This window comes from Stomoxys calcitrans, chromosome 1 (assembly GCF_963082655.1).
Source record: "Stomoxys calcitrans chromosome 1, idStoCalc2.1, whole genome shotgun sequence".
NCBI lineage: Eukaryota > Metazoa > Arthropoda > Insecta > Diptera > Muscidae > Stomoxys > Stomoxys calcitrans.
Window position 1 is genome coordinate 124,310,263 of NC_081552.1, and position 27,299 is coordinate 124,337,561.

Here is a 27,299-nt window from a genome sequence, read left to right on the forward strand (position 1 = left end):
CCGATCGGTTTATTTTTAGATATAGCTACTAAAAAGACCAATATTTTGTTATACACTATTGAACAATGACTCGTTCTTAATAGTATTTGGTCCAAATCGGAACATATAACTGCTATGGGACATAAGGTATGCAATTTTCTCAGGATTTTTATGAAAGGTGGTTTATGTATATACCAGAGGTGGTGGGTATCCAAAGTTCGGCCCGGCCGAACTTAACGCCTTTTTACTTGTTTTAGTACATAAATGTACAAATTTCCAAAAACTCTTATAGTCCCAAACTGAGGTTGCCATAGTGTACTTATTCACAGCTCTAGTTCAATTTACAAAGAAAGCACCAAATAATACTAATTGCGGTACTAAACGTACTATTCCTCTATTTCGTACTTCCGGTAAGATTTTGCTTTTTTTTACCCAACCTTATTTTCTCGAGACGCACTCTAATTTGAGCCCAAGAACATAATTCTACCCCTTCTTTTTCTTATATTTCTTATGTAAAGAGGATATTATGTAGATGCATTTTAAATGAAATTAGAACAATTCTTATCTGATTTGGCACTTGGTGTTTTGGTATCACATCCAACAATTTTTCCAAGTATGGTTCACATCGGTTCATAACCTGATATAGCTGCCATATAAACATATCTCCCGAATAGACTTCATGGGCTTCTAGAGCGCGCAATTCTTATCCGATTTGGCTGAAGTTTTGCACATGTCGCTTTGGTTTGACTTCCAACAATTGTGCCAAGTGTGGTCTAAATCAGTCCATAGCCAGTGTTGTCAATCAAGAAAATTATTTCCTGTGATTTTATTGTTGACCTTTGGAATTTTATAACTTTGTCTTCTTGGTTTGGCTCGAGGTCATCGAACAGTTTACAAAAACAGGTGTTGGGGTTTTATTTAATTGTTTTATTTGTAATTTAGCAGGGTTTTAAATTTTAAAACAAAACAAAACGACTTTTTCTTTATAGCGCACACATTATTTTCTACCAAAATGTAAGAAAAATCCAAATCGCCAAAAATGCAACCTAGACCAGATCGTCTTAAGATTCATAGAGGATTTATCCATGTCTCTCCGTCTGTCTGTTGAAATCACTCTACAGCCTACAATAATATAGGTCATAGTTAAAGATGGAGGATAGCATGTCTGCCTATGACGCTGAACGACGGGATTTAAATTTTGACGAGAACATTGAAAAATTTTCAGCAGTGGTTATCCTCTCCTCATGCTGGCTACATATACACGCCGTTTGGACTCGTCTATAAAAAGGAGGCCTCTTATCATTGAGCTTAAACTTAATAATAAGACGTTTGCCCTTGTTCCTTAATGGAATGTTCATGGCCCAATTTGTGTAGTTTAATATGACCTATATATGGATATACCACCCATTATACCGATTTCGCTATAAGAATTTTTGAATTCATAACATTTCTATTTTGCTCCGATTTCGATGAAGAACAATATCGGATAAAGCTGTCTCCAGATTTATTACCCTCCGAAATTTGAAATAGTGAGACCCCTTTAACAGCGTTAGACCCATGACGTCCAAGCAGAGTACGTGAGAAAAATAGTCAAGATCAGGACATTAAAAGCTTATAGTATTTATATCATATAATTTTGTTTGAAACTTCAAGCTCGAGGTCAAAGTGGTACTGCTTTTAAAAAATGTTTTCATTCAGCATACACTGATTAAATACACTAAAACGAAAGTAAGTGGAACAATTTTGAGTTATCCCTGGGGATTTTTTCAATAATTTGCTTGGAATTGATAAGTGGGAAAAACCTACCAAAATTTGAGATCAGCTTACCAACCTACCAAAAGAAAAAGACCTACCAAAAACGGCAACACTGTCCGTAACCTGATATAGCTGCCATATAAACCGATCTCCCGATCAACCACAATGCTTATCCAATGTGGTCGAAATTTTGCATTTCTCGTTTTGTCATATGTCGTATGACTTCCAACAACTATTTCAAGTATGGCCTAAATCGGTTGATAACCAGATATAGCTGCCATGTAAACCGATAGCCCAATTTGACTTTCTGGTCATCTGGAGGGTGTAATTATTATTCGATTTGCCTTAAATGTTGAATATGGTGTTTTTCTATGCCTTCTAACAGCCATGACAAGTGCAGTCAATATACGTAAATAACTTGGTATAGCTCATATATATTTAAAAAAAAAGTCATTCAAAGAACTTGACAAATGCGATCCATGGTGGAGGGTACATAAGATTCGGCCTGGCCGAACTTACCACGCTTCTACTTGTTATTAATCAAAAAATTGGAAAACCCCCTCGAGTTCTCGAAACGCAAAGCCCAGACCACCCATTTGTGTTATAGTGATTTAATTTAAATATTTCCTAAACTTATGCAAAATATTCTTGGAACCAAACAATATTTGGTTCAATTTACTAAAAAAATGCCGATTTGGAAACCATCTTTGCCCAAAATGGGTATTTTTGGGTTCTTCCTTCCTTTCTTGTTTACGGACTCTTTACTCTGCAAAAGAAAAGAAATTATATCGAAAGAAATTTATTAAAATATCTCTTTGTTTTTTATACCCTCCACCATAGGATGGGGGGTATACTAATTTCGTCATTCTGTTTGTAACTACTTGAAATATTCGTCGAGACCCCATAAAGTATATATATTCTTGATCGTCGTGACATTTTATGTCGATCTAGCCATGTCCGTCCGTCCGTCCGTCCGTCTGTCTGTCGAAAGCACGCTAACTTCCGAAGGAGTAAAGCTAGCCACTTGAAATTTTGCACAAATACTTCTTATTAGTGTAGGTCGGTTGGTATTGTAAATGGGCCATATCGGTCCATGTTTTGATATAGCTGCCATATAAACCGATCTTGGGTCTTGACTTCTTGAGCCTCTCGAGTGCGCAATTCTTATCCGATTGGCATGAAATTTTGCACGACGTGTTTTGTTATGATATCCAGCATCTGTGCCAAGTATGGTTCAAATCGGTCCATAACCTGATATAGCTGCCATATAAACCGATCTTGGGTCTTGACTTCTTGAGCCTCTAGAGTGCGCAATTCTTAGCCGATTGGGACGAAATTTTGCACGACGTGTTTTGTTATGATATCCAACAACTGTGCTGAGTATGGTTCAAATCGGTCTATAACCTGATATAGCAGCCATATAAACCGATCTTGGGTCTTGACTTTATGAGCCTCTAGAGTGCGCAATTCTTATCCGATTAGAAAGAATTTTGAACGACGTGTTTTGTTATGATATCCAAAAACTGCGCCAAGTATGTTTCAAATCGGTTTATAACCTGATATAGCTGTCATATATAAACAGATCTGGGGTCTTGACTTCTTGAGCTTCTAGAGGACGCAATTCCTATCTGATTTGGCTGAAATTTTGCATCAGGTATTTTATTTTTTCTTTCAACAACTGTGTCAAATAAGGTTTAAATCGGTTCATAACCTGATATAGCTGCCATATAAACCGATCTGGGATCTTGATTTCTTGAGCCTCTAGAGGTCGCAATTATTATCCGATTTGCTGAAATTTTGTACGACGGATCCTCTTATGACCATCAACATACGTGTTTACTATTGTCTGAATCTGTCTATAGCCCGATACAGCTCCCATATAAATCGATCTCTTTATTTTACTTCTTGAGCCCCCAAAGGGCGCAATTCTTATTCGAATTGGCTGACATTTTACACAGGTCTCCAACATATAATATAATTGTGGTCCAAACCGGACCATATCTTGATATCGCTCTAATAGCAGAGCAAATCTTTTCGTATATTTTTTTTTCCTAAGAAGAGATGCCGGGAAAGGAACTCGACAAATGCGATCCATGGTGGAGGGTATATAAGATTCGGCCTGGCCGACTTTAGCACGCTTTTACTTGTTTTTTTTTTTTTTTTAAACGAAAATTCAAATTGAATTGAATTCTATTTCACCGCGTGTTGTTCGATTACAACTTCATTTTGTATCAAAGTTGCAAAGAAATGAATTTCTGCAAAATCAACTCTTCTGTGTTATGCCACCATTCACATAGATGGAGATGGGCGATAGGTCTATATGATAGCTATATTCAAATATGGTCCTATTTGGACTACATTCAACGACAAAAAAAGTGTAGAGGTGTACTAAAACTCATTGTTCCATATATAACACCATCCAAATAGGAAGTATTTGTTGACCATTGCAATATGAGGCTCAAATAAGAGGTATTTTAGATTAGAACACGAATCTGATATATATTTTCAAAGCCAAGTCACTGAGTGGCCGCCCCATCCCCCAAAACACCCCCAAGCCGGTCATGTTTGCCGACTATGGAAAAATGGAGCTCAAATAAAGGGTATTTGGGAGTAGACCATGAATCTGAAATCAACATTCGGGACCAACTCTCTAGGGGACCTCCCACCACCATAACAACCCCCAAGTAGGACGTATTTGTTCACCAAGACAATTTGGGTCTTCAAGACTGTGGAGCTCGATATTAATAGTTTTTAGGGCCCATACGCCAAACCGGAAAATATGAGAATAGAGCATGTTGCCGATATATTTTCAGGGCTTAGTGATTGGGCGACCACCCCACCCCCCAAAACAGCCCTAAATCGGGCATATTTACCGACCTTGTCAATGTGGTGCTTAAATGAAAGGTTTTGGGGGCAGAGCAAGAATTGATACCCACTTTCGGCACACGATTGCAATTATTTGGAAGACTATGGGTCTGCTTAGGATAATTTTCCTTGTACAAAGTAATGCTCTATACTCTCTAATACTCACCCTTTCGCTCTAGCAGAAGAGACAGAAGAGAATAATTATTGTTGCCGCAAACACTTTTGCAATTAAAGAGTTTTTGGTTTTACAAAAAGAGGAAGGTCCTTTTACCGTAGACGAGGCTGCTAATGGGTTTACACAAACAAAGTTAGTAACGTTGAATACTATTACGTTTACGGCTAACCTTTGATATGTTAAGCGAAATGTTACACGATTACAATAAAAGCAAAACTTATTCATAAAAGTATTTTGCTTGTCGTTAAAATTTCCCAAACGTTTTATTTTATTCGCGTGTAGTTATATTCAAATAAGGGCTGATCTGCATCATATTTTACTCCGAACCGGTATTGGCAAGGATGTCAAGCGATCTAATAAAACACACTGTTTAAAACTTCAGCGAAATCGGCTAATAAACACACCTGTTATGGACTGAAGTCCCCAAATCGGCAGATCGGTCTATATGACTGCTATATCTAAATATAGTCCAATATGAACTTTATGTCCGATGTCAGGAGTCTTAATCCAACTCACTGTTTTAAATTTCAGCAAAATCGGATAATTAATGCGCTTTTAACGGGATTAAGACCCTTAATCATAAGATTCATATATATATTCACATATATATAGAAGCTATATCTAAATACGTTTCGATCTGGAGCATATTTGGTGACGGATGCTGAAAAAATCTCACTGTTTCAAATTTCAGCGCAAGAGGAAAATAAATGCGGTGTTTATGGGTTTAATACTCTGTTCAGACCAAAGCTGTTTTGAGCAAACGACTCATTTTCCCTTTATAATGCTCTGAAAACGACTCGTTTTTCCTTTAAAATTTATAAGGGCGACAGATTTGTTTGCTACAAAAACGAATCATTCAAAGCATGTGAGCCCAAATAAATGCCTAAATTGTACTAAACAAACTCAGCAATCAACAATGTCAAAAATTAAAATTATAATTTATTCCAAAAAAATATTTGTGTTTGTTCGTTTGTGTGTTCCTTATTGACTCAAAACGGCTGAACCGATTTTCTAGAAATTTTCACAGATGGTGCATATTGGTCCCGTTGTGAAAAAATGGTACTACGATTTTTGATATCTGAAACGGGGGACGAACTCTCCCCTTAACGCCAGATCTCGGAGATGTGTTGTGCTATTTAAGCGAAATTTTGTGTGCTCTCTTATACATAGTAACCTAAAGACAAAAATTTGGTATCCAGATTTCGGATGGGATACCTTAGGGAAGACCAATCACGACAATATGGAATGCAAATGAAAGGTATTTAAGATTAGAAAACGTATCTTATTTCCAATTGTCGGACCAAGTGCTTGGGGGACCACCCCTCCCCAAAAACACCCCTCAAAGAGGACAAATTTAAGACCATTGCAATATGGGACTCAAATGGAAGGTCTTTGGAAGTAAGGCACGAATCTGATATCAATATTCGGGAAAATGTGTTTATGGATCCACCCCACACCCATAACACCACCCAAAATCAAATAGGAAGTATTTTAGAGTACAACACGAATCGACATATATTATCAGGGCCAAGTCACTGGGGTAGCCACCCCAAATCGATCATGCTTGCCGACTATGGAAATATGAGGCTCAAATGATAGGAATTTGGAAGTAGACCACGAATCTGATATCAAAATTCGGGACAAACTGTCTAGGGGACAACCCACGCCCATAACAACCCCCAAATAGAATGTATTTGCTCTCCATGACAATTTGGGTCTTATAGAGAGTGTAGCTCGATATTGATAGGTTATAGGGTACATACCCCTTATCGGACATATTTGCTGACTTTTGCTGTAAAGGGTATAAATGAAAGGTATTTGAAATTAGAAAACGAATTTAATATCCAATTTTGAGGCCAATGGCTATATGGGGTTCAAATAAATGATAATTGAGAGTAGAGCACGATGCTGAAATTTTTTCAAGGCTAAGAGTTTGGGGGGCTACCCTACTCTCTAAAACATCTTCTAATCGGGCATATTTTCTGACAATGTTAATGTGGGATTCAAATGAAAGGTGTTGGGGAGTAGAGCACGAAATTGATACCCACTTAGGGACCAATTTTCTAGGGTTCTACCTCTTCCCTAAAACACCCCACAAACAGCAACTATTTACTGATTATTGCAATATTGGGCTCAAATAAAGGCATTTGGGACTAGAATACGAATCTGATATTTAATTGTGGGATCACGTATTTGGGGCACCGCCTTCCTCCAAAACAACCGCCCAAGAGTACAAATTTACCGACCATGGCAATATGTGGTTCAAATGAAAGGTATTTGAGATTAGAAAACTAATTTTATAACCAATTTTAAGGCAAAATGTTTGGGCGACGCCTCATCCAACAAACTCCCCTTAAACCAATCGCAATATTGGTTTTAAGAAAATGGTATTTTAGGAGAAGAGCACGATGCTGATATTTTTTTCAGGGTCAAGTGTCTGGGGGACCATCTCACCCCTGAAAACACCCCTCAGGGCGAGTCCTGTTCAGCTAGTACAAAATAAAAACAAGTAAGAGCGTGCTAAGTTCGGCCGTGCCGAATCTTATATACCCTCCACCATTGATCGCATTTGTCGAGTTCTATGCGCGGTGTCTCTTTTTAGACAAACATAGAATATTGAATAAGAACTGTTATCCTATTGGAGCTATATCTAGTTATAGTCCGATTCGGACCATAATTGAATGCTGATTGACATTGTAGAAGTCATTGTGTAATATTTCAGTTCATTCGGATAAGAATTGCGCCTTGTAAGGGCTCAAGAAGCAAAATCGGGAGATAGGTTTATATGGGAGCTGTATCAAGCTATTGATCGATTCAGACCATACTAGACACGTATGTTGAAGGTCGTGAGAGAAGGCCTTGTACAAATTTCAGCCAAATCGGATGAGAATTGCGCCCTCTAGAGGTTCGAGAAGTCAAGACCCCAGATCGGTTTATATGGCAGCTATATCAGGTTCTATATCGATTTACGCCATACTTAGCACAGTTATTGGAAGTCATAACAAAACACCTCATGCAAAATTTCAGCCAAATCGGATGAGAATTGCGCCATCACTTGCTCAAGAAGTCAAGATCTGAGATCGGTTTATATGACAGCTATACCAGATTATGAACCGATTTGAATCGTACTTAGCATAGTTGTTGAAAGTAATACCAAAACACTACGTGCAAAATTTTAGTTAAATCGGACGATAATTGCGCCCTCTAGAGGCTCAAGAAGTCAAGACCCAAGATCGGTTTATATGGCAGCTATACTTGGCACAATTGTTGGATATCACAACAAAATACGTCGTGCAAAATTTCATTCAAATCGGATAAGAATTGCGCACTCTAGAGGCTCAAGAAGTCAAGACCCAAGATCGATTTGTATGGCAGCTATATCAGGTTATGGACCGATTAGAACCATACTTGGCATAATTGTTGGATATCATAACAAAATACGTCATGCAAAATTTCATTCCAATCGGGTAAGATTTGCGCCTTCTAGAGGTTCAAGAAGTCAAAACCCAAGATCGGTTTATATGGCAGCTATATGAAAACATGGACCGATATAGCCCATTTACAATACCAACCGACCTACACCAATAAGAAGTATTTGTGCAAAATTTCAAGCGGCTAGCTTTACTCCTTCGGAAGTTTGCGTGCTTTCGACAGACAGACGGACGGACGGACGGACAGACGGACGGACATGGCTAGATCGACGTAAAATGTCGCGACGATCAAGAATATATATACTTTATGGGGTCTCAGACGAATATTTCGAGTAGTTACAAACAGAATGACGAAATTAGTATACCCCCCATCCTATGGTGGAGGGTATAAAAATGTACACATAAAGCAAAAAAAAAATAAATCATCTCAACTAGTGTGAGGGGTTGAGATTTTTATTAAAACGACGTAAGCAAAACGAGTTAATGTAGACATGGCATAAGACCCTTAATCGCCAGATCGGTCTATATGGCAGTTATATGTAAATATGGCCCGATCTGTACCATATTCAGGACAGATATCAAGAGTAAGTGAAATCAGATCATAAATGCGTCATTTATGGGCTAAAGATCCTAAATCGGCGGATTGGTCTATATGGAAGCTACACTTAACCAAATTTGTTATTCAAACCACGAAAAGTATTTGCTAAAACAGCAGTTTTTGTCTGCTGAAAATGGGAAAGCGGACCTTACTGCTGCTTCAGCAAACATAGGGCTGCTGTGTTAGGGAACATTTCTTACTGCTATTTCAACTAACAAAATCTGCTGTTTTGAATACACAAGTCTACTGAAAACAAAATTGTATGCTACTTTTATGGTTGCCTGTTACTTGTTTTGATTACTGTAGACATTTTTTTTTTTTAATTTTTTTAGAAACATTGTTGGAAGAGATGAGAAGAGATGATTTTAATTTGTGGAATATTATTGGAAAGAGGCTTCTTGATCCATCTGTGGGTCAGGTAGCTCGCATTTTTGTTATTGCTCTACTAATGTGTATATGACTGGCATGGTCTTTTGTATCTAAATTTAAAGAAAAACGATTATGAAAAGAATACATTCAATGGTGATAATAAACATCCACTGAGACACACATTTATATTTGTATTTTAATTTTTCTTCTAACATCCCCTTCATAATAAAGCAGCAGTCATTTTCAGCAAACAACATAATCAGCAGTAAGCTGTAATAGCAGAACTACTGCTACAATACAGTAAAATTAACTACTAATATTCAGCAGACAGTATTGCTATTTTCAGCAGGCTTTTTTCTATGAGTGTACATATATGTAAATATAACCCGATCTGAATCATCGCTGATTCGAACAACGGGAGGACTAGTCCAACTCACTGTTCGTAATTTCCACCAAATCGGGTAATAAACGAGGATGTTATAGGCTTAAATCTTAAAACGACATATCGGTCCATATAGTATTTACCTAAATATAGTTCGATCTAGACCATATTCTCGTCAGATGACAAGAGGCTTAAAACAACTCACTGTTTTAAATTTCAGCGACATCGGGTAATAAATGCGACTTTTATCGCCTTAAGACCTTAAATCAGAAGATCGGTCTTAATGACAGCTATACCCAAATATGATCCGATTTTGTCCATTCAAGAATTTAACCCACGTGTTAACAAAATACAGACCTGAGCAAATGTTTCAGTTCAAAACATAAATTTTTGAAGGATGCAGCGTGATAACAACGTAGCGTGATTCATACACATGAATGTTTTGTTGAGTGTGAGTACAAATTCGTGGACTTAAAGTAAACCCAAATTCATAACTAGTTTCCAAGATAATGCGAAAAATATTGAGTGTCGAATGAAGCAAAATACGATGCTGTTTGTTCTAAAAGTTGTTCAACTTTAGCCGCATAAATTATAAACAAGTGGTAGGATGAGTTGATAACACATCTGACTAGCAATAGCGACAATCCATGTTCAAAATCCGCTGGCGGCAAAAGGTACAGGTAGGACCAATACAGAAAATGGTAAAAATAAGAGTTTAATAAAAATGCAACAAAATTAAATATATAATTGTTAAAAAAATGTATTAAAAAACCAAAAAGAATGAGTGATTTTTTATTTGTTTTTGTAATTTAAGATATTTTAAACATGAAGAAAATAAAGCCTATTTCAGCTGTATTTTAGAAGGCATTGTAAACTCACTCTTTCAATATGTGCTAATTGTAGAAGCGAAAGGTGATGCCCTGTTCACCAATAACACCTCGTGTATATTTAAAAGCGATCGCGTATGTCCCTGGAATGCCTCCTGAATTCTTTGCAGGCATTTTAAATAGCCTGCTGCGCACTTCTTTCCGCCGTTGGGTTATGCCTCCATCACTCACACTAAATCTCACCCAGATGGATTTATAAATACATATAAATAATCCCGGGTTTTGAATTCATTTAAATGTTTGCCCGATTTCATTTGTACAAAATAATTCAAATGCAAACTAACCAATTAGAGTAAATTTTTAGCAGAATCCATGATTCTGCCCACCCGAACGTAATCCCTTTTTTACGTGTGATTTTTTCTTGAATGATAATCAGTCAGTAGAAACATGACCGATTGCGGATGATATACACGGAAAGTGCACAATTCAAAACTTTGCTTTAATTATGACGCTTTTAAAATGACGCCAAACTGAATAAAATTAGAATGCTTATATAAAAACATTGTAAACGAATTAGTGGGGACATTTACACAGCAATTTATTTAGCGAATATATTATTTAGTTGTTGTTGTAGTAGCAGTGTGTGGTACACTGAGGCGGCAGCCCTTGCCGATGAAGGAATTCATCGGGTCAATCCGGTACATACAACCGGCTGCCATGGGATTGATATGATTGATATTATTTAGTAATTATTATGCGATAAAGGAAAAATCCATTTCAAAGTAAGTAGTGATCTGTAATATAGCAAAAGTTTTACAAAAATAATTCGTTTCACATAAAAGAAAATTTTGACCAATTATAAGTAGAAGTATGTTGGTAATTCAAACTCTTCCGGAATATATTTGGAATCATTTCGATGTAATGATACACTGTTATATTTAAAGCATTCCACGTTGCTCTAATGATTTTTGTAATCGGACGTACCTAAGGCGAAACTTAAAAAGTAATAGACACCCTCTCTCTCTCTCTCTAGTAGGAAAGGCACATGAGAATAATTATTGGCGGGTTTCGAAAAATCGTTTGCGGCTATCTAAACACCTTTGTCATTAAAATGTTTTCGGTTTTAAAGCAAAAGAAAGGTACTTTTACCGTAGGCGAAGTTGCAAAAGGGTTTAAAATTAGTTACATTCAATAATACTACATTTATGGCTTACGTTTGATGTGTTGAAGCGAAACGTTACATAGTTACAATGAAGGAAAGGCTTCGTAATAAAAGTATTAGGTTTCTCCTAAAAATGTCTCATTGAAAACTTCACAGGTGTCGTCCACGAAGCTGGATGTTTGTCGACTCTAATCTATAATTCAGCAAATGAAGAAAATGTATGTAATTTTTCAGCTGAAATTAAATTTTTTGTCAAGCGTAAAAGAAAATTTAGAAGAATATGGAAGACCACCAGAAGCCAAGCCGACCGAATAAATTTCAATCGTGCCTCAAAGGAATTAACAAAGCTTCTTCACGAGTTGATAAAAATGGAGATAAACGATTTCGTGACGATTTCTGTTCACAAAAGACTGACCATAATCTGTGGAATGCAACAGGATATTTACCACTCAATTAATCTTTTGCCTATATTTTCTAAAATACATGATTTTATTGAGACAAATGGTGTTATTCCCGAGTATCAGTTTGGATTTCGCCATGGACATGAAACCCCAGAACAATGCCATCGAGTCATAAATGTCAATAGATTTGCTCTTGAGAAAAAGCAGTATTGCTCAGCTTTATTCTCAGATGTCAAACAAATTTTCGATAGGGTTTGGCACAAATGTATTCTTTGTAAGAAAAAAAGGCTTCTACCCGCAAATTTCTATTTGATACTGCGTTCTTAACGAAGTATCAAGAATATGCGATGTTCAGGCCGTAGTTTCTCAAGGCAGTGTTTTGGCACCAGTATTGTACACGATATATTCTTCTGCTATGCCTATAGAGAATACATTGACATATGCAACTTATACGGACGACACTGCCTTGTTAACATCGCACGTATGCCCTAATACACGAGGCGATTGCCCACCAATATCGTTGAATGGAGAAGTAATTCCCAAACATGATAGTATGAAATAAGTGGGCCTTCACTTTGACAAACGCCTTACTTGGAAGGACCACATAAAAGCAAAGTGACAACAGCTGAAAATTAAAACTGGAAAGATGTTTGGGTTACTAGTTAAATCTGAGTTATCTTCGGAAAATATAATTTTCCATACAAAGCAATTTTGAAATCAGTCTGGACTAAATAGTCTAATTTAAATAAACATAAATAAATAAAAGAAGAAACAAAAATGCCTCAAAGGTTTTATTTTTTTGCGTGCATCCAATTGGCTGAAACCATTATATATAGTATTATATAATAGAAATGGAGACAACTTATGATTGAAGACAGAAAACGGATGGTTTTACGTTTAATTGGTTCGCATGAAAAGGATATTTTGAGCACTTGCAAGAAAATAATTCGTTGGACATAAAGGAAATTTCTGTCAAGTAAACTTATTTCTGAAAAACTTTGGACTTTGTTAACGATCAAAGAAAATGTTTTTTGGGATAAATTCTAGCAAGAATTTGTGACAAATATAAAGTTTCTTACCATACCTTTCATCCTTGATATACAGAATATGTTATTCGCAGGTTCAACTATTTTTATACCCTCCACCATAGGATGGGGGGTATACTACTTTCGTCATTCTGTTTGTAACTATTCGAAATATTCGTCTGAGACCCCATAAAGTATATATATTCTTGATCGTCGTGAAATTTTGTGTCGATCTAGCCATGTCCGTCCGTCTGTCTGTCGAAAGCACGCTAACTTCCGAAGGAGTAAAGCTAGCCGCTTGAAATTTTGATCAAATACTTCTTATTAGCGTAGGTCGATTGGTATTGTAAATGGGTCATATCGGTCCATGTTTTGATATAGCTGCCATATAAACCGATCTTGGGTCTTGACTTCTTGAGCCTCTAAAGTGCGCAATTTTTATCCGATTGAATCGGTCTATAGCCCGATACAGCTCCCATATAAATCGATCTCTCTATTTTACTTCTTGAGCCCCCAAAGGGCGCAATTCTTATTCGAATTGGCTGGCATTTTACACAGGTCTCCAACATATAATTTAATTGTGGTCCAAACCGGACCATATCTTGATATCGCTCTAATAGCAGAGCAAATCTTTTCTTATATCCTTTTTTTGCTAAGAAGAGATGCCGGGAAAAGAACTCGACAAATGCGATACATGGTGGAGGGTATATAAGATTCGGCCCGGCCGAACTTAGCACGCTTTTACTTGTTTTTTCTTTACTTCTAAATTAATTTAACGTCAAGCATTTACAATGAACTGTACATATTCTATGTAATGTTGGGGCATAATTCAAACTCAAATGTTAACGAATTATAAGCAGATCACAGTTGGTAATTCTCACTCTTTTAGACAATATTTGGATTTATTTCGACGTTATAATACACAATTTTATTATATCCTTCACCATAGGATGGGGGAATACTAATTTCGTCATTCTGTTTTTAACTCCTCGAAATATTCGTCTAAGACCCCATAAAGTATATAAATTCTTGATCGTCATGACATTTTAAGTCGATATAGCCATGTCTGTCCGCCCTTCCGTCTGCCGAAAGTACGCTAACTTTCGAAGGAGTAAAGCTAGCCTCTTGAAATTTTGCACAAATAATTCTTAATAATATAGGTCGGTTGGGATTGTAAATGGGCTATATCGGTCTATGTTTTGATACAGCTGCATATAAACCGATCTTGGATCTTGCTTTCTTGAGTGTCTAGAGGGCTCAATTTCTATCTGATTCGGCTGAAATTTTCCACGACGTGTAATATTATGACTTCCAACTACTGTGCTAAGTATGGTCTAAATCGGTCTATAACCTGATATAGCTGCCATATAAACGGATCTTGAATCTTGACTTCTTGAGCCACTAGGGGGCGCAATTTTTATCCGATTTGGCTGAAGTTTCGCATGACATGATTTGTTATGACTTCTAATAACTGTGCCAAAAATGGTTCAAATCGATCCATAACCTGATGTAGCTGCCATATAAACCAATCTGGGATCTTGACATCTTGGGCCTCCAGAGGGCGTAATTATTATCCGATTTGGCTGAAATTTTGTACAACGGCTTCTCCCATGACCTTCAACATACGTGTCAAATATGGTCCGTTTGGTTTACAATTAACAAAGTTAGAATAATGATAGTTAGAAGTTAGTTAAATCTAAGTCCATACGAACATAGATTTTGAACCTTAAACATATGGGAGCCATCATATAATTTAAGCAAAAATAATGCAACCTCTTTCCTTTATTGAAATAGTTGTTTGTAAACTATTCCATTCATTAAGTGCATAGTGTGGCCACACAATTAGTTACTTTGACTCCTTTTAATGTTTACTTCAAAGTTTAAATAAATGCGTTGTCAATGTTGTTTTTGACCGTTGTCAACATATTAAACCGCAAACGTCATTGTCCACAGCCGCATCGTATGCTACTGACTGACCTAAATGCCAAAGAACACCAAGTAGGGCCACACTCATCACACCACTACACACTCGCAACCTAATAGTGACCTCTTTTAGCATACTGTTATTCTCGCACATACCAGTCACCTCTCGCACGGATGCTTAAGTAAAAAGCAACAACAAATTGCTGAGTTTTTGATTCTACTTCTTTTATTTAGCATTAATTCCTCATTTTCGTGGATTTTATTTTCGAAAAATTAATTTTCATATATATTCCGAACATCTCTGGAATATATCTTTCGATTCATGCAAATTTCCTTAAAATCCATTCAACGGTTTAGCCGTACTATGTACCACAAATTCGCCTTTATAAAACCCTTGGCCGTTAAATAATATACATTCATATCTTTGGAAAAATATCTTTCGATTGATACCAATTTCATTACAATCCATTCAGCTGTTTGACTATAATATGTACCACCAACTTGCCTTTATAAAACCCACCTACTGCATATGACCTGTAGTTATAAAATTGTTAGCTTTGTTGTGCAGCCTCGCAAAACATATACAAACAGCAACAGCAAAAATGCAAATACCTCGCAGGCCAAAGCCGAGCTTTAAGGAATTGGCTGACCTACATGCCAAACAGGGCCACGTACATCACACCCTCACCTAAATAGTGATACTTTTTCTCTCGCTCCACTTGTTTATATAACTCTCATCACTAATACTATGGCTTTGCATTCACACCCATAACGAATGCTTTAGAAAAAAACCAACAACAATTGGCTGTGTTTATACTTCTTCTTTTATTGTAAACGATATCAAAGTGTAATAGTATCAAAATTATAAGAGCTTCAGCCTGATCCGTAAAGATAGTAACATTTTGAAAGTTTTAGTGTTAAAATATGCAAATTAAAAAAACTCTATTTGGCCGATTTATACTATTAAGGTGTAATTGTACTACAAATTTGATAACTTTAGCTCTATCCGTAAATAGAGTACAATTTTTTACTTTTGAGTACCAAAATGATCGAGTATCAAAAATATCTTCTAGTCGCTTGATACATAATGCTTAGATGTAACTGTAATCCAAATTTCAGAGTTGTAATTTAATCCAACAAGAAGGTACCATTTTCGTTTTAGTACCATTTTTTTTAAAAAAAAAAAAAAAAACTTTTAGTCACACGGTACATACTGCCACGATGTACCTGTATCCTAAATTTTAGAGTTGTAGCTCAGTCTGCAAAGAAAGAACCAAGTAGTTCCAATTATAGCACTTAAGAACGTTTTCTTCCACTCCTACTGCGATTTGTATTTGGTACAACTTATCGTATTTTTGTCAAGACTACCATCAATTTTATATAAAAATCAATTTGTGTTTGTTTGTTTGTTTTTTTGTATGTTTGTGTGTTCCTTATAGACTCAGAAACGGCTGAACCGATTTTCTTGAAATTTTCACAGATGCTGCATAATGTCCCCGTGGTGAAAATACGATACTACATTTTTTGATATCTGAAGGGGGAGCGGACTCTCCCCCTTACCCTAATTTTCAGAAACGCCAGATTTCGGAGATGGGTGGTGCGATTTAAGCGAAATTTTGTGTGCTCTCATATAGTACCCAAAAAATCAAAATTTGGTATCCAAATTTCGGATGGGGTACCTAGGGGGGCTGCCCGACCCTAAAACCTACCAAACATATATTTAGACCAATCATGACATCATGACAATATGGGACTCAAATGAAAGGTATTAATGATATCCAATTGTCGAACAAAGTGCTAGGGGGACCACCCCAACCCCCAAAACACCCCTAAATCGGACATATTTACCGACCATGGCAATATGGGTCTCAAATAAAAGGTATTTGCAAGTAGAATACGAATCTGATATCCAAATGTGGGACCACGTTTCTGGGGGTCCACCCCTTTCGCAAAACACCCCCCAAACAGGACTTATTTAATGACCATGGGAATATTTGGCTTAAATAGAAGATATTTGAATGTAGAATACGAATCTGATATCCAAATACGGGGCCAAGTGTTTTGGGGCCGCCTATCACCAAAAACATCCCCCAAAGGGGACAAATTTACGACCATAGCAATATGGGGCTCAAATGAAAGGTCTTTGGGGGTAAAGCACGAATTTGATATCAATATTCGGGAAAAGGTGCCACTCCACAACACCACCCAAATAGTTAGTATTTTCTGACTATTGCAATATGAGGCTCAAATAAGAGGGTTTTTAAAGTGGAATACGAATCCGATATATTTTTTCATGGCCAACTCACTGAGTGGCCGCCCATCCCACAAAACACCCCCCAAGCCGGTCATGTTTGCCGACTATTGAAATATCAAATTAAAGGTATGTGGGAGTAGACCACGTATCTGATATCAACATTAGGGGCCGACTGTCTAGCTGACGTCCCACCACCATAACAACCCCCAAATAGGACATATTTGCTCACCAAGACAATTTGGGTCTTAAAGAGAGTGGAACTAAATATTCATAGTTTTTAGGGCCAATACCCCAAACCGGACATATTTGCTGACTTTTGCAATAAGGAGTTTGAATGGGATTAGAAAACGAATTTGATATCCAATTTTGAGGGCAATTGCAATATGGGGTTCAAATAAATGATATAAAGATATATGAGAATAGAGCACGTTGCTGATATTTTTTCAGGGCTAGGTGTTTGGGGACCACCCACTCCCCAAAACACCTCTAAATAGGGCATATTTACCGACCATGTCAATGTGGAGCTTAAATGAAAGGTATTGGGCAGTAGAGTAAGAATTGATATGATGATTTTCGGGACCAATTTTCTGGGGGTCTACCACTTTCCCAAAATACCCCACAAACAGCAATTTTTTAGTGACCATCGCAATATGGGGCTCAAATAAAGGTATTTGGGAGTAGAATACGAATTTGATATCCAAATGTAGGACCCAAAACACCCCCAAAGGGAAAAAATTTTTCGACCATTCCAATATGTGGCTCAAATGAAATGTATATGAGATTAGAAAACAAATTTGATAACCTATTTTGGGGCCATGTGTTTGGGGAACACCTCATCCTGTTAACTCCTCTTAAGCCAATGACAATATGGGGTTTAAATAAATGGTATTTGAGAGAAGAGCACGATGCTGATATTTTTTCAGCGCCAAGTATCTGGGGGACCACCTCTCCCCCGAAGACACCACTTAATTAGACATCAGGAGAATATCGGGCTGAAATGAATAGAGTACACCTTACATCCAAACTTAAATTCGTAGACCAATAAAAATCATGTGGGATTCAGATAAAGGCACTTATAATGTTAAACTGTTAGTCAAGTTTGCATGGTATTTCACTAAAAGATCTTTAATTGTCGAAAATAAATATTCCAAGGAAACTTTTGTTCCATATAAAGTAAAAGAAGGCGCAGCGGAGCGGGCCTTCTAATAGTCACGCAATTCAAGTTGCCTAGCTCAATTTACAAAGAAAGTACCAAATAGTACCAATTGTGATACTAAATATACCATTTCTCCCACTTCCGGAACGATTTTCACCAAGCCTCGTTTTTTCGGGACGCTCATTTTCATGGCTTTTCTTTACGGAAAATTAATGTTCATGTATATTCGTCACTTCTCTGAAAACACTATACTCCCATTGATGCCAATTTCATAAAAATCCATTCAGCCCATTTTGACCATTATATGTACCTTGGCCGTTCAAAAATGTATATTACCAGTACCTTAAAGTTATGCGCCGCTCATAAGAGGCAATGCTAAAAAAATTACGGAACTGAAAAAACAATATTTCAAGGCGTTTGCCTCAAAATATTGCATGTGCTCACTCGTCATTCCTTGACCGCATTTTTTTATTGGCCGAAAGGAATACATTTATTATGCCTCAACCACCGTGTTCATCAGTCATAACGTCACAAATTATTGTATAAGAACTTGGTGATTCAAACTCTTCCAGAGTTTATTTGGATTTATTTCGATGTTATAATACACAGCTAAATTAAAAACATTCCATTTTGTCACAACGCCATTATGGTTTTGAATAGCGATCTGTATTCGTTATGCTATATAGGGCATTAACACGCTCTCTCCATCTCTACCGTTGGCCAAATCCCTGACCTGATTCCGCGATATATGGGTTGATTCCAACTGTCTTTTGGTACAGCGGATCCATGTCTTTTTCGGGCTTCCCCTCCTTCGATGTCCTTGGGGTTCCAGTCTAGCAGATTGCTAGCAATATCAATGCGCCGTCGGCGTAGGATATGACCCAACCAAGTCTATTTTTTCTTCCGGATTTCTACATCGATAGGGAAAGTGTTTGTTTTTATTTGCAATTTCTCATTTGAAATACGATTTAGACAGAAAATTCGAAGTAGCTGTCGTAGGCAGCGATTTATACAAATTTGGATTTTGCGGGTAATCGCTTGTGTCAAGCTCCATGTTGTACAGCCACATTATAAAAGAGATTTCCCACTACTGTTGAACATTCTGACTTTTGTATCATGTGAGTTGTCACTGTATTTCCAAACTTTGTTGAGTCTTAGAATGTCGCTTCTAGCCTTATTGATACGAATGTCTGCTTCCGATCCTCCGTGGTTTGTTATTTTGCTGCCAAGATAGGAGGAGTTGTCAACGTCTTCAATGACATGGTTATTTATAGTGGGCGGTGTCAAATTCGTTATTCCTTTCCTCATCAATTTCGCCTTTGATATGATTATCAGGGCTACTTTGGCAGCATTTTCATTCAATCGTTCAAATTTCGCCTTAATGTGCTCAAAGCCATGCGCAAAGAGGCATATGTCATCCGCGTAGTCGATGTCTCCATGGAAGTCGTTTATGCCCCAGCATATGCCATAGGGTGCCTCAGCATTAGCTGCTTCTAATACGGAAGCGTCAGAAACGAAATGTGCAATAGAATGTGTATTTTTGTCCTACACTAATTTTTTCGCTCAAATACTCACCCTTTAGTCGGAGAAACACATGAGAATAATAATTGGTCTACTACACAAATAATCGTTTGCAGCTATCGGAACATTTTTGCCACTAAAGAGTTTTTGGACGTAGTCGAACCTGCTTAAGGGTTTACAGTAAAGAAAGTTAGTTACGATGAATAATACAATAATTCCAAGTATAATTTTGCTTACTCTAGGTTTCAGGAGTATTACTTGATGTTATAAAACTGTTATATCTTCACATATTACAATAATATCTTTTAACTCTTTTATTGTTATATTTTCAGAAGAACATACTACGTGAAAGCTCTCAAATGTTTACAGGCAACTTTGTTTGTGACATAAATGATAGTACATATAAAGCTGACGAAGAAGCTTCCATATTACAGAGAACACAACAACAAAATGTTTCTGGTGTGTAGCAAAGTTTCCTAGTTAAGATTTAGTTTCATTTTCATTATTTTCCTAATTTTATTTTATAGTTGGCATCGACAATGATTCTCCACTGCTCTTAGATCGAAAGCTGACTTCATCACTCTTGAAGCCCTTCCAGTCGATGTCATATGGGTACACATCTCCCAAATTCCACATACAACAGCAAAATAATCCAAAAGTTCACACATTTAAAATTTTAAATGCTACCGATGCCAGTATTAACTTTCGACAAGAAGAGACGACTACCCAAATAAAGACTCCTATATTAATGTGTTTTATTTGTAAACTATCATTCGGAATTACTAAATTATTTGTACTGCACGCAAATAAGGAACACGGTATAGACTTGCAAGAATTTGAGAGATCCTTGTTATTACGAAGGGAATACGCAAGTGCAATTATTCAAAGAAATATGGATGAAAATCCGCAGATCTCATTTTTGGAACCAGATTGCGCCGAATCAAAACACTTCCTCACCGAAACAGGAAAGAAAGCAGATCCCCAGCTTGCGAGTTGCACAATGCAACGTGAAAATATTGATTGTAATGATATGTCCTCAGATCCTAACAATTCACAAACAGCTCCAAAGGGTAATGTTTCGTTGCAATCTGTATCTACCTCGTGTTCTGCTGTCCCATTGCCATCTACCTCTCAATCAAACGAAACTAAACCCACAGGGTATATTGATAACAATGAAGTATCGCCAATTAATTTTGTCAGATCAATATACTCGGAGGATAAATCACGGACGCTTATGCCACAAAATCCATTGTTAACACCTACACAAACTCCTATGCCAATAGACATGTCACCAACAACGACTTCATCAATTCATCCTAAAAGTGAAGAGAAACTTATGGAGTTTTCCTCGGACAAGAATTGCAATGAGAGTGAGGAAGATAACTCTTTGCTGCAACTCGAAAAAAGTGATATTTCATGGGAGCAAAAAGAAAAATCTGCATCTGCTGCTGTTCCAAACTCTTCGGTTCAACTAAGCTCTTTGCACGCATCTTGGTTTGTTCTTAGCGCTGAACAAAATTCAGGCAATGTAAAGATGATTAGTGATTTTCTGCAACAACAACTATCGGAACTACAACAACAAAATCACTTCACATTCCCCACGTGTATTGAACGATTATCTTCTCTTAGAAAGGGTTGCCCGCTTCACACTGATCGCAAAGGAATCGATTGCAAGTCATGCGAATTAGCGGAGCTCAATATTAATATGAAGGAGCAAAAGAAGAATTCAACACGTAAACCCAATGTCCCATCTGCTATAACACCGACAAGAAGTGCTGCCAATAACCAGCTTCCACTTGTTCCAAAAAATATGGTTCCTCACAGCAATATGCGCCAATGCACCATTACATCGGCAGCACCACCATCAGTAACAACCAGTTTTACTATAGGAGCATGTTCCGATCACATCAATGGTCGCCCCTTAGACGTAGAATGCATTCGGTAAGTACTATTTGCATAAATCATGAGTATACGCACCATTGATTCGTTCTGCCAAAACCACTTATTTATTGTCACTTGATTCGAAATCGAAAGTTAGTGGTTTTGGCAGTTAATATTTGATTTGAGTTTTTAAACTTGTACACCAAACACGAAGTGTTATATAGTTACTAACATACTTGTATTTAATTAATTTCAGATGCGAAATGATTTTGAATACAGCACGTCTAAATACAAGTACACAACAATCAACCCGTAATTCTTGCAAAACACTAAAATGCCCGCAATGCAATTGGCATTACAAATATCAAGAGACTTTAGAAATTCACATGCGAGAAAAACATCCTGACGGCGAGTCGGCTTGCGGTTACTGTTTGGCAGGTAATGTGTTTCATAAAATTAAAATGAACTCTTTCCAAATTGTGGCTAAAGAAATAAAGCATTTGCTATAAAATAAGAAATGCGTATTTATAGCAATTTTTGTCGTATATTCTTTTATTTAAAGCATGACATGATTTAAGTATACATTTTGTGTAATGGTATTTTAAATCGTTAAATATTATAATAATACAATCAACAAGAACCACAAGTTAGGTTCGGCGGGGTAAATCTTATTTACCCTCGACTATACCTATCGCATTTGCCGAGGAGATATCGATTTGGACCATTCATGACACGGTTATCGGAAGACTTAACAGAACACCAAGTGCAAAGTTTAAGCCAATTTGGGTCACAATCGCGCTTTCTAGAGACCCAAAACGTCAAATCGGGGGATCGTTTCATTTGGGATCTATATCAGGACTACCCATTTGGACAATATTTGACATGGTTGTCGGACTTCGCAACAAGTTGTGGCACCACACTTCTATTTGGCGCTTGACACTTGTGCTGCGACCGAGTCCTCCTCTGATGCTTTCCCAGCTATTGCTGTCGATGTACCTTCTTTACCGCTAACCCACATATTGAGGCTAATCCAACCGAATGACGAATTAATATTCACCCCAATTCAATTCAATTATACCAACCCTCTAGGCTTCATGGATAAAAATTTCTCAGAAAAGATTGCAGCAACAAATAATATATCGTCTCCTTAATGCAGAACCAGTGGGGTCTGCACTATGGTTCCAATGACCTATTTTTGGCCAAAAGTAAAAATGGAGTTTTGACATATTTTTAGTTTATTCCAATAGAAAACACTAATAAATGGGAGAAACAACAGTTTTTATTTTAACAAGTAAAAGCGTGCTAAGTTCGGTCGGTCCGAATCTTATATAGCCTCCACAATGGATCGCATTTGCCGAGTTATTTTCCCGGCATCTCTTCTTAAGCAAAAAAGGATATAAGAAAAGATTTGTCCTGCTATTAGAGGGATATCAAGATATGGCCCGGTTTGGACCACAATTAAATTATATGTTGGAGACCTGTGTAAAATGTCAGCCAATTCAAATAAGAATTGCGCCCTTTGGGGGCTCAAGAAGTAAAATAGAGAGATCGATTTATATAATAAACACGTTTGTTGATGGTCATGAGAGGATCCGTCGTACAAAATTTCAGGCAAATCGGATAATAATTGCGACCTCTAGAGGATCAAGAAGTCAAGATCTCAGATCGGTTTATATGGCAGCTAAATCGTGTTATGAACCGATTTGAACCATACTTGGCACAGTTGTTGAAAGTAAGAATAAAAAACGTCATGCAATATTTCAGCCAAATCGGATTGGAATTGCGCCCTCTAGAAGCTCAAGAAGTCAAGTCCCTAGATCTGTTTATATGACAGCTATATCAGGTTTCGAAATGATTTGAACCATACTTGGCACAGTTGTTGGATATCATAACAAAATACTTCGTGCGAAAATTCAATCAAATCGGATAAGAATTGCGCACTCTAGAGGCTCAAGAATTCAAGACCCAAGATCGGTTTATATGGCAGCTATATCAAAACATGGACCGATATGACCCATTTACAATACCAACCGACCTACACTAATAAGAAGTATTTGTGCAAAATTTCAAGCGGCTAGCTTTACTCCTTCGGAAGTTAGCGTGCTTTCGACAGACAGACGGTCAGACGGACGTACTGAGAGACGGACGGACAGACGGAAGGACATGGCTAGATCGACATAAAATGTCGCGACGATCAAGAATATATATACTTTATGGGGTCTCAGGCGAATATTTCGACAAGTTACAAACAGAATGACGAAATTAGTATACCCCCCATCCTATGGTGGAGGGTATAAAAAGTACAAAAAGGAAAAAAGAGATTTTATATGCAATTTTTAGACCTACGCGTCTCCTTTCACTTTTTTACAAAACTATCAGCTAAGGTCTGCCAAAACAATTATTTTTCAATGATTTTAAATACCTTAAAAATGGTTTTAATTTGGTTTTTGTTCCATAAAATGCAGATTTTTCGGCCGATTTTGATGAAAACTTGGATTTTCTGTTTTTTGAAAACAGTACTTCCTTTAATTGGCTATGACAGAATATTTGTTATTGTAGCCGAACGTAGAATAGCGTTCCAAGCGCCTCGATCTTCTGCGCTCATTTTAAAATCTCTGACACCAAGTTTCGAGGTGTCTCCCACAACTTGATCTTTCCATCGGGCTTTTGGTCTTCCCGGTTTGCGTGTACCACCGTGTTTGCCTTCAAAAGACTTCTTTGCTGGAGCTTCTTCATCCATTCTGACAACATGACCTAGCCAACGCAGCCGTTGTGTTTTGATGCGTGTAACTATGCTATCGTCGTCATACAGCTCATACAGCTCGTCGCCTATATTCTCCGTTAACGCAAACTGGTCCATATATTTTACGAAGAATCTTTCTCTCAAATACTCCAAGCACTGCCTCATCTGCTTTCACAAGTACCCATGCTTCAGAACCACATAACAGCACGGGTAGTATCAGTGTCTTGTAAAGTGTAGTCTTCGTCTGTCGAGAGGTGGCCTTGTTTCTAAACTGCTTACTTAGTCCAAAGTAGCATCTGTTTGCCAGTATTATTCTTCGCTTTATCTCAAAACTGGTGTCATTCGTTTCGGTTATGGCGGTGCCGAGGTAGATAAAGTTACTGAGTATCTCAAAGTTGTGGTTCCCAACTTTCTCCATGTTCTTTATCTGCTCAGTTGTGCAAGGCTTTTTGGGAGTTGAAACCATCAATTTCGTCTTAACTCCGTTTACTGCCAGACCCATTTTCACTGACTCTCTTTCGATTCTTTCAAAGGCTGCAGTTACTACTTCCGGTGACCAACCTATGATATCGATATCGTCGGCATAGGCGAGTAGCATGTGCTCTTTTGTGATTAGTGTGCCATATCTATTCACATCTGCATCGCGTATAATCTTCTCCAGCAGGATATTAAAGATATCACGCGAGAGGCTGTCTCCTTGTCTGAAACCTCGTTTGCTATTAAATGGTTCGGAGAGATTCTTTCCTATTCTTACTGAGGAACGCATATCCGCAAGTGTCATCCTGCAGACTCTTATTAATTTTGAAGGGATACCAAACTCAGACATGGCTTCAAATACCTTTGAACGTAAAGGAGTATTGAAGGTGGTTTTGTAGTCAACAAAGAGATGGTAGGTGTTAATTTGTCTTTCTCGGGTCTTTTCCAGGATTTGGCGCAGTGTGAATATCTGGTCTAGGGTGGATTTACCTGGTCTAAAGCCGCATTGATAGGGCTCAATTATCTCAATGACTTTAGGTTTTAATCTTTCACACAGTACGCTCGAGAGTATCTTGTATGCGATGGGGAGGAGACTTATTCCTCTGTAGTTGGCACATTCCGTCTTGTCTCCTTTCTTGTGTACGGGACAGTATGCTGAGGTTCCAATCATCGGGTATGCGTTCTTCTAGCTAGATTACGCAGATAAGCTGATGCATACGCCTTATCAGCGTGTCGCCTCCGGTCTTAAATAGTTCAGCAGATGACCCGTCGGCTCCTGCTGCCTTGTTGTTCTTTACTCGGGTTACTGCCACTTGGACCTCATTCTGACTAGGAGGTAAACATTCTATACCATCATCAGGGATTGGTTCTGCGGTATCCTCTTCGCCGCCAACATCAGACACTAGCAGTTGGGTAAAATGTTCTTTCCATATCCTCAGCATGTTGTATGTGTCAGTTACCAGATTTCCTTCTTTGTCTCTGCAGAATGATGTGCCTGCACCAAAGCCATCGGTTTGGTGTTTAATTCTTTGATAGAATTTCCGGACTTCATTCTGACTCCTGTACATATCGCACTCACGTCTTTCCATTTCCTTTTTCATTTTACAGAATAGACGTTTCTCCTCTCTCCTTTTCTCCCTATACCTCTCCATCATCTTGCGCGTTTCTACTGATTGCAGGGTTGCTCTATATGCCGCATTCTTGGCTTCAGTAGCATCTCGACACTCTTGGTCGTACCATGGTTTTCTTGAAGGTGGCTTCCGGTACCCAAGTACGGATTTCGCGGCATTTTCCATAGAGTGGGCAATAGTTTGCCACTGCGCCATTATATCATAGGAACAAGGAGTGCTTTCATGAAGCAGTTGGGTCAGTCGAGTGGAGTATGCCACTGCAATTTGTTGTGTTTGCAGCTTTTCAATGTCCAGCTTCCCTACAGTGTCAGATCGTACTTTCCTCGCCATGTTCAAACGTGTGCGAACCTTTGCTGCAACGAGGTAATGATCCGAATCTATATTCGCTCCACGGATTGATCGTACATCTAACACACTTGATGAATGCCTTCCATCTATCACAACGTGATCAATTTGGTTTCTCATGTTTTGATCGGGTGACAGCCATGTGGCTTTGTGAATATTTTTATGTTGAAATCTGGTGCTACTAACTACCATGTTTTTTGCCGCGGCGAAATCTATCAGCCTCAACCCATTACTGGACGTTATCTCGTGGAGGCTAAACTTTCCGACTGTTGGACCAAAAATGTCTTCCTTCCCTGTTTTTGCAATAAAATCTCCCAGAACGATTTTAATATCATGGGCGGGACAGCGGTCATATTCTCTCTGTAGGCGCTCGCAGAAAATATCCTTGGTCTGCTCGTCTTTGTCTTCCGTCGGGGCATGGACACAAATAAGGCTGATGTTGAAGAATTTGGCTTTTATGCGGATCGTGGCTAGTCTTTCATCCACCGGAGTAAAGCTGGAGACAAGGTGTTTCAGTCTCCGACTAACCACAAATCCACAGCCAAATTCATGCCTCGTGTTATGGCAGCTATAGTATAGTTTGTCACCGTTTGGTGTTGTTCCCAGTCCATCGCACTTCCTGTAAGGCGGTAATATCTGCCTTGTACTTCTCTAATACATCCGCCAGCGCGTATACTGCACCTTCTCTATAAAGAGTGCGGACATTCCAGGTGCAGATCCGCAAATCATGGTCCTTTTCTCGTTTGGGTGGGTCGTCAACGTTGGGGTGTCCGTTTTTACTACTCCTTTGTTTCTCATAGTAGTTCTCAGTTTTATGGGGGCGGATTACTGGCCCAGCGCCCCAACCGCATGGGTTTTGTGGGATTGCACACGTATCCCACGTTGTGGCGAGCCGCTTGC

At 38.0% G+C, this 27,299-nt stretch overlaps 1 protein-coding gene across 1 annotated transcript in view; it reads left to right on the forward strand.

Annotated features, from left to right (window-relative positions):
* The window catches only part of LOC106093249 (zinc finger protein 2), a 147,576-nt gene that overhangs the window by 83,844 nt on the left and 36,433 nt on the right, over positions 1–27,299 (forward strand). Inside the window, exons 3-5 of the mRNA XM_059360796.1 lie at positions 20,156–20,282; positions 20,351–21,764; positions 21,961–22,142. Coding sequence (XP_059216779.1) covers positions 20,183–20,282; positions 20,351–21,764; positions 21,961–22,142 — 1,696 coding nt within the window. The 5' untranslated portion in view covers positions 20,156–20,182. The remainder of the gene's footprint in view (positions 1–20,155; positions 20,283–20,350; positions 21,765–21,960; positions 22,143–27,299) is intronic.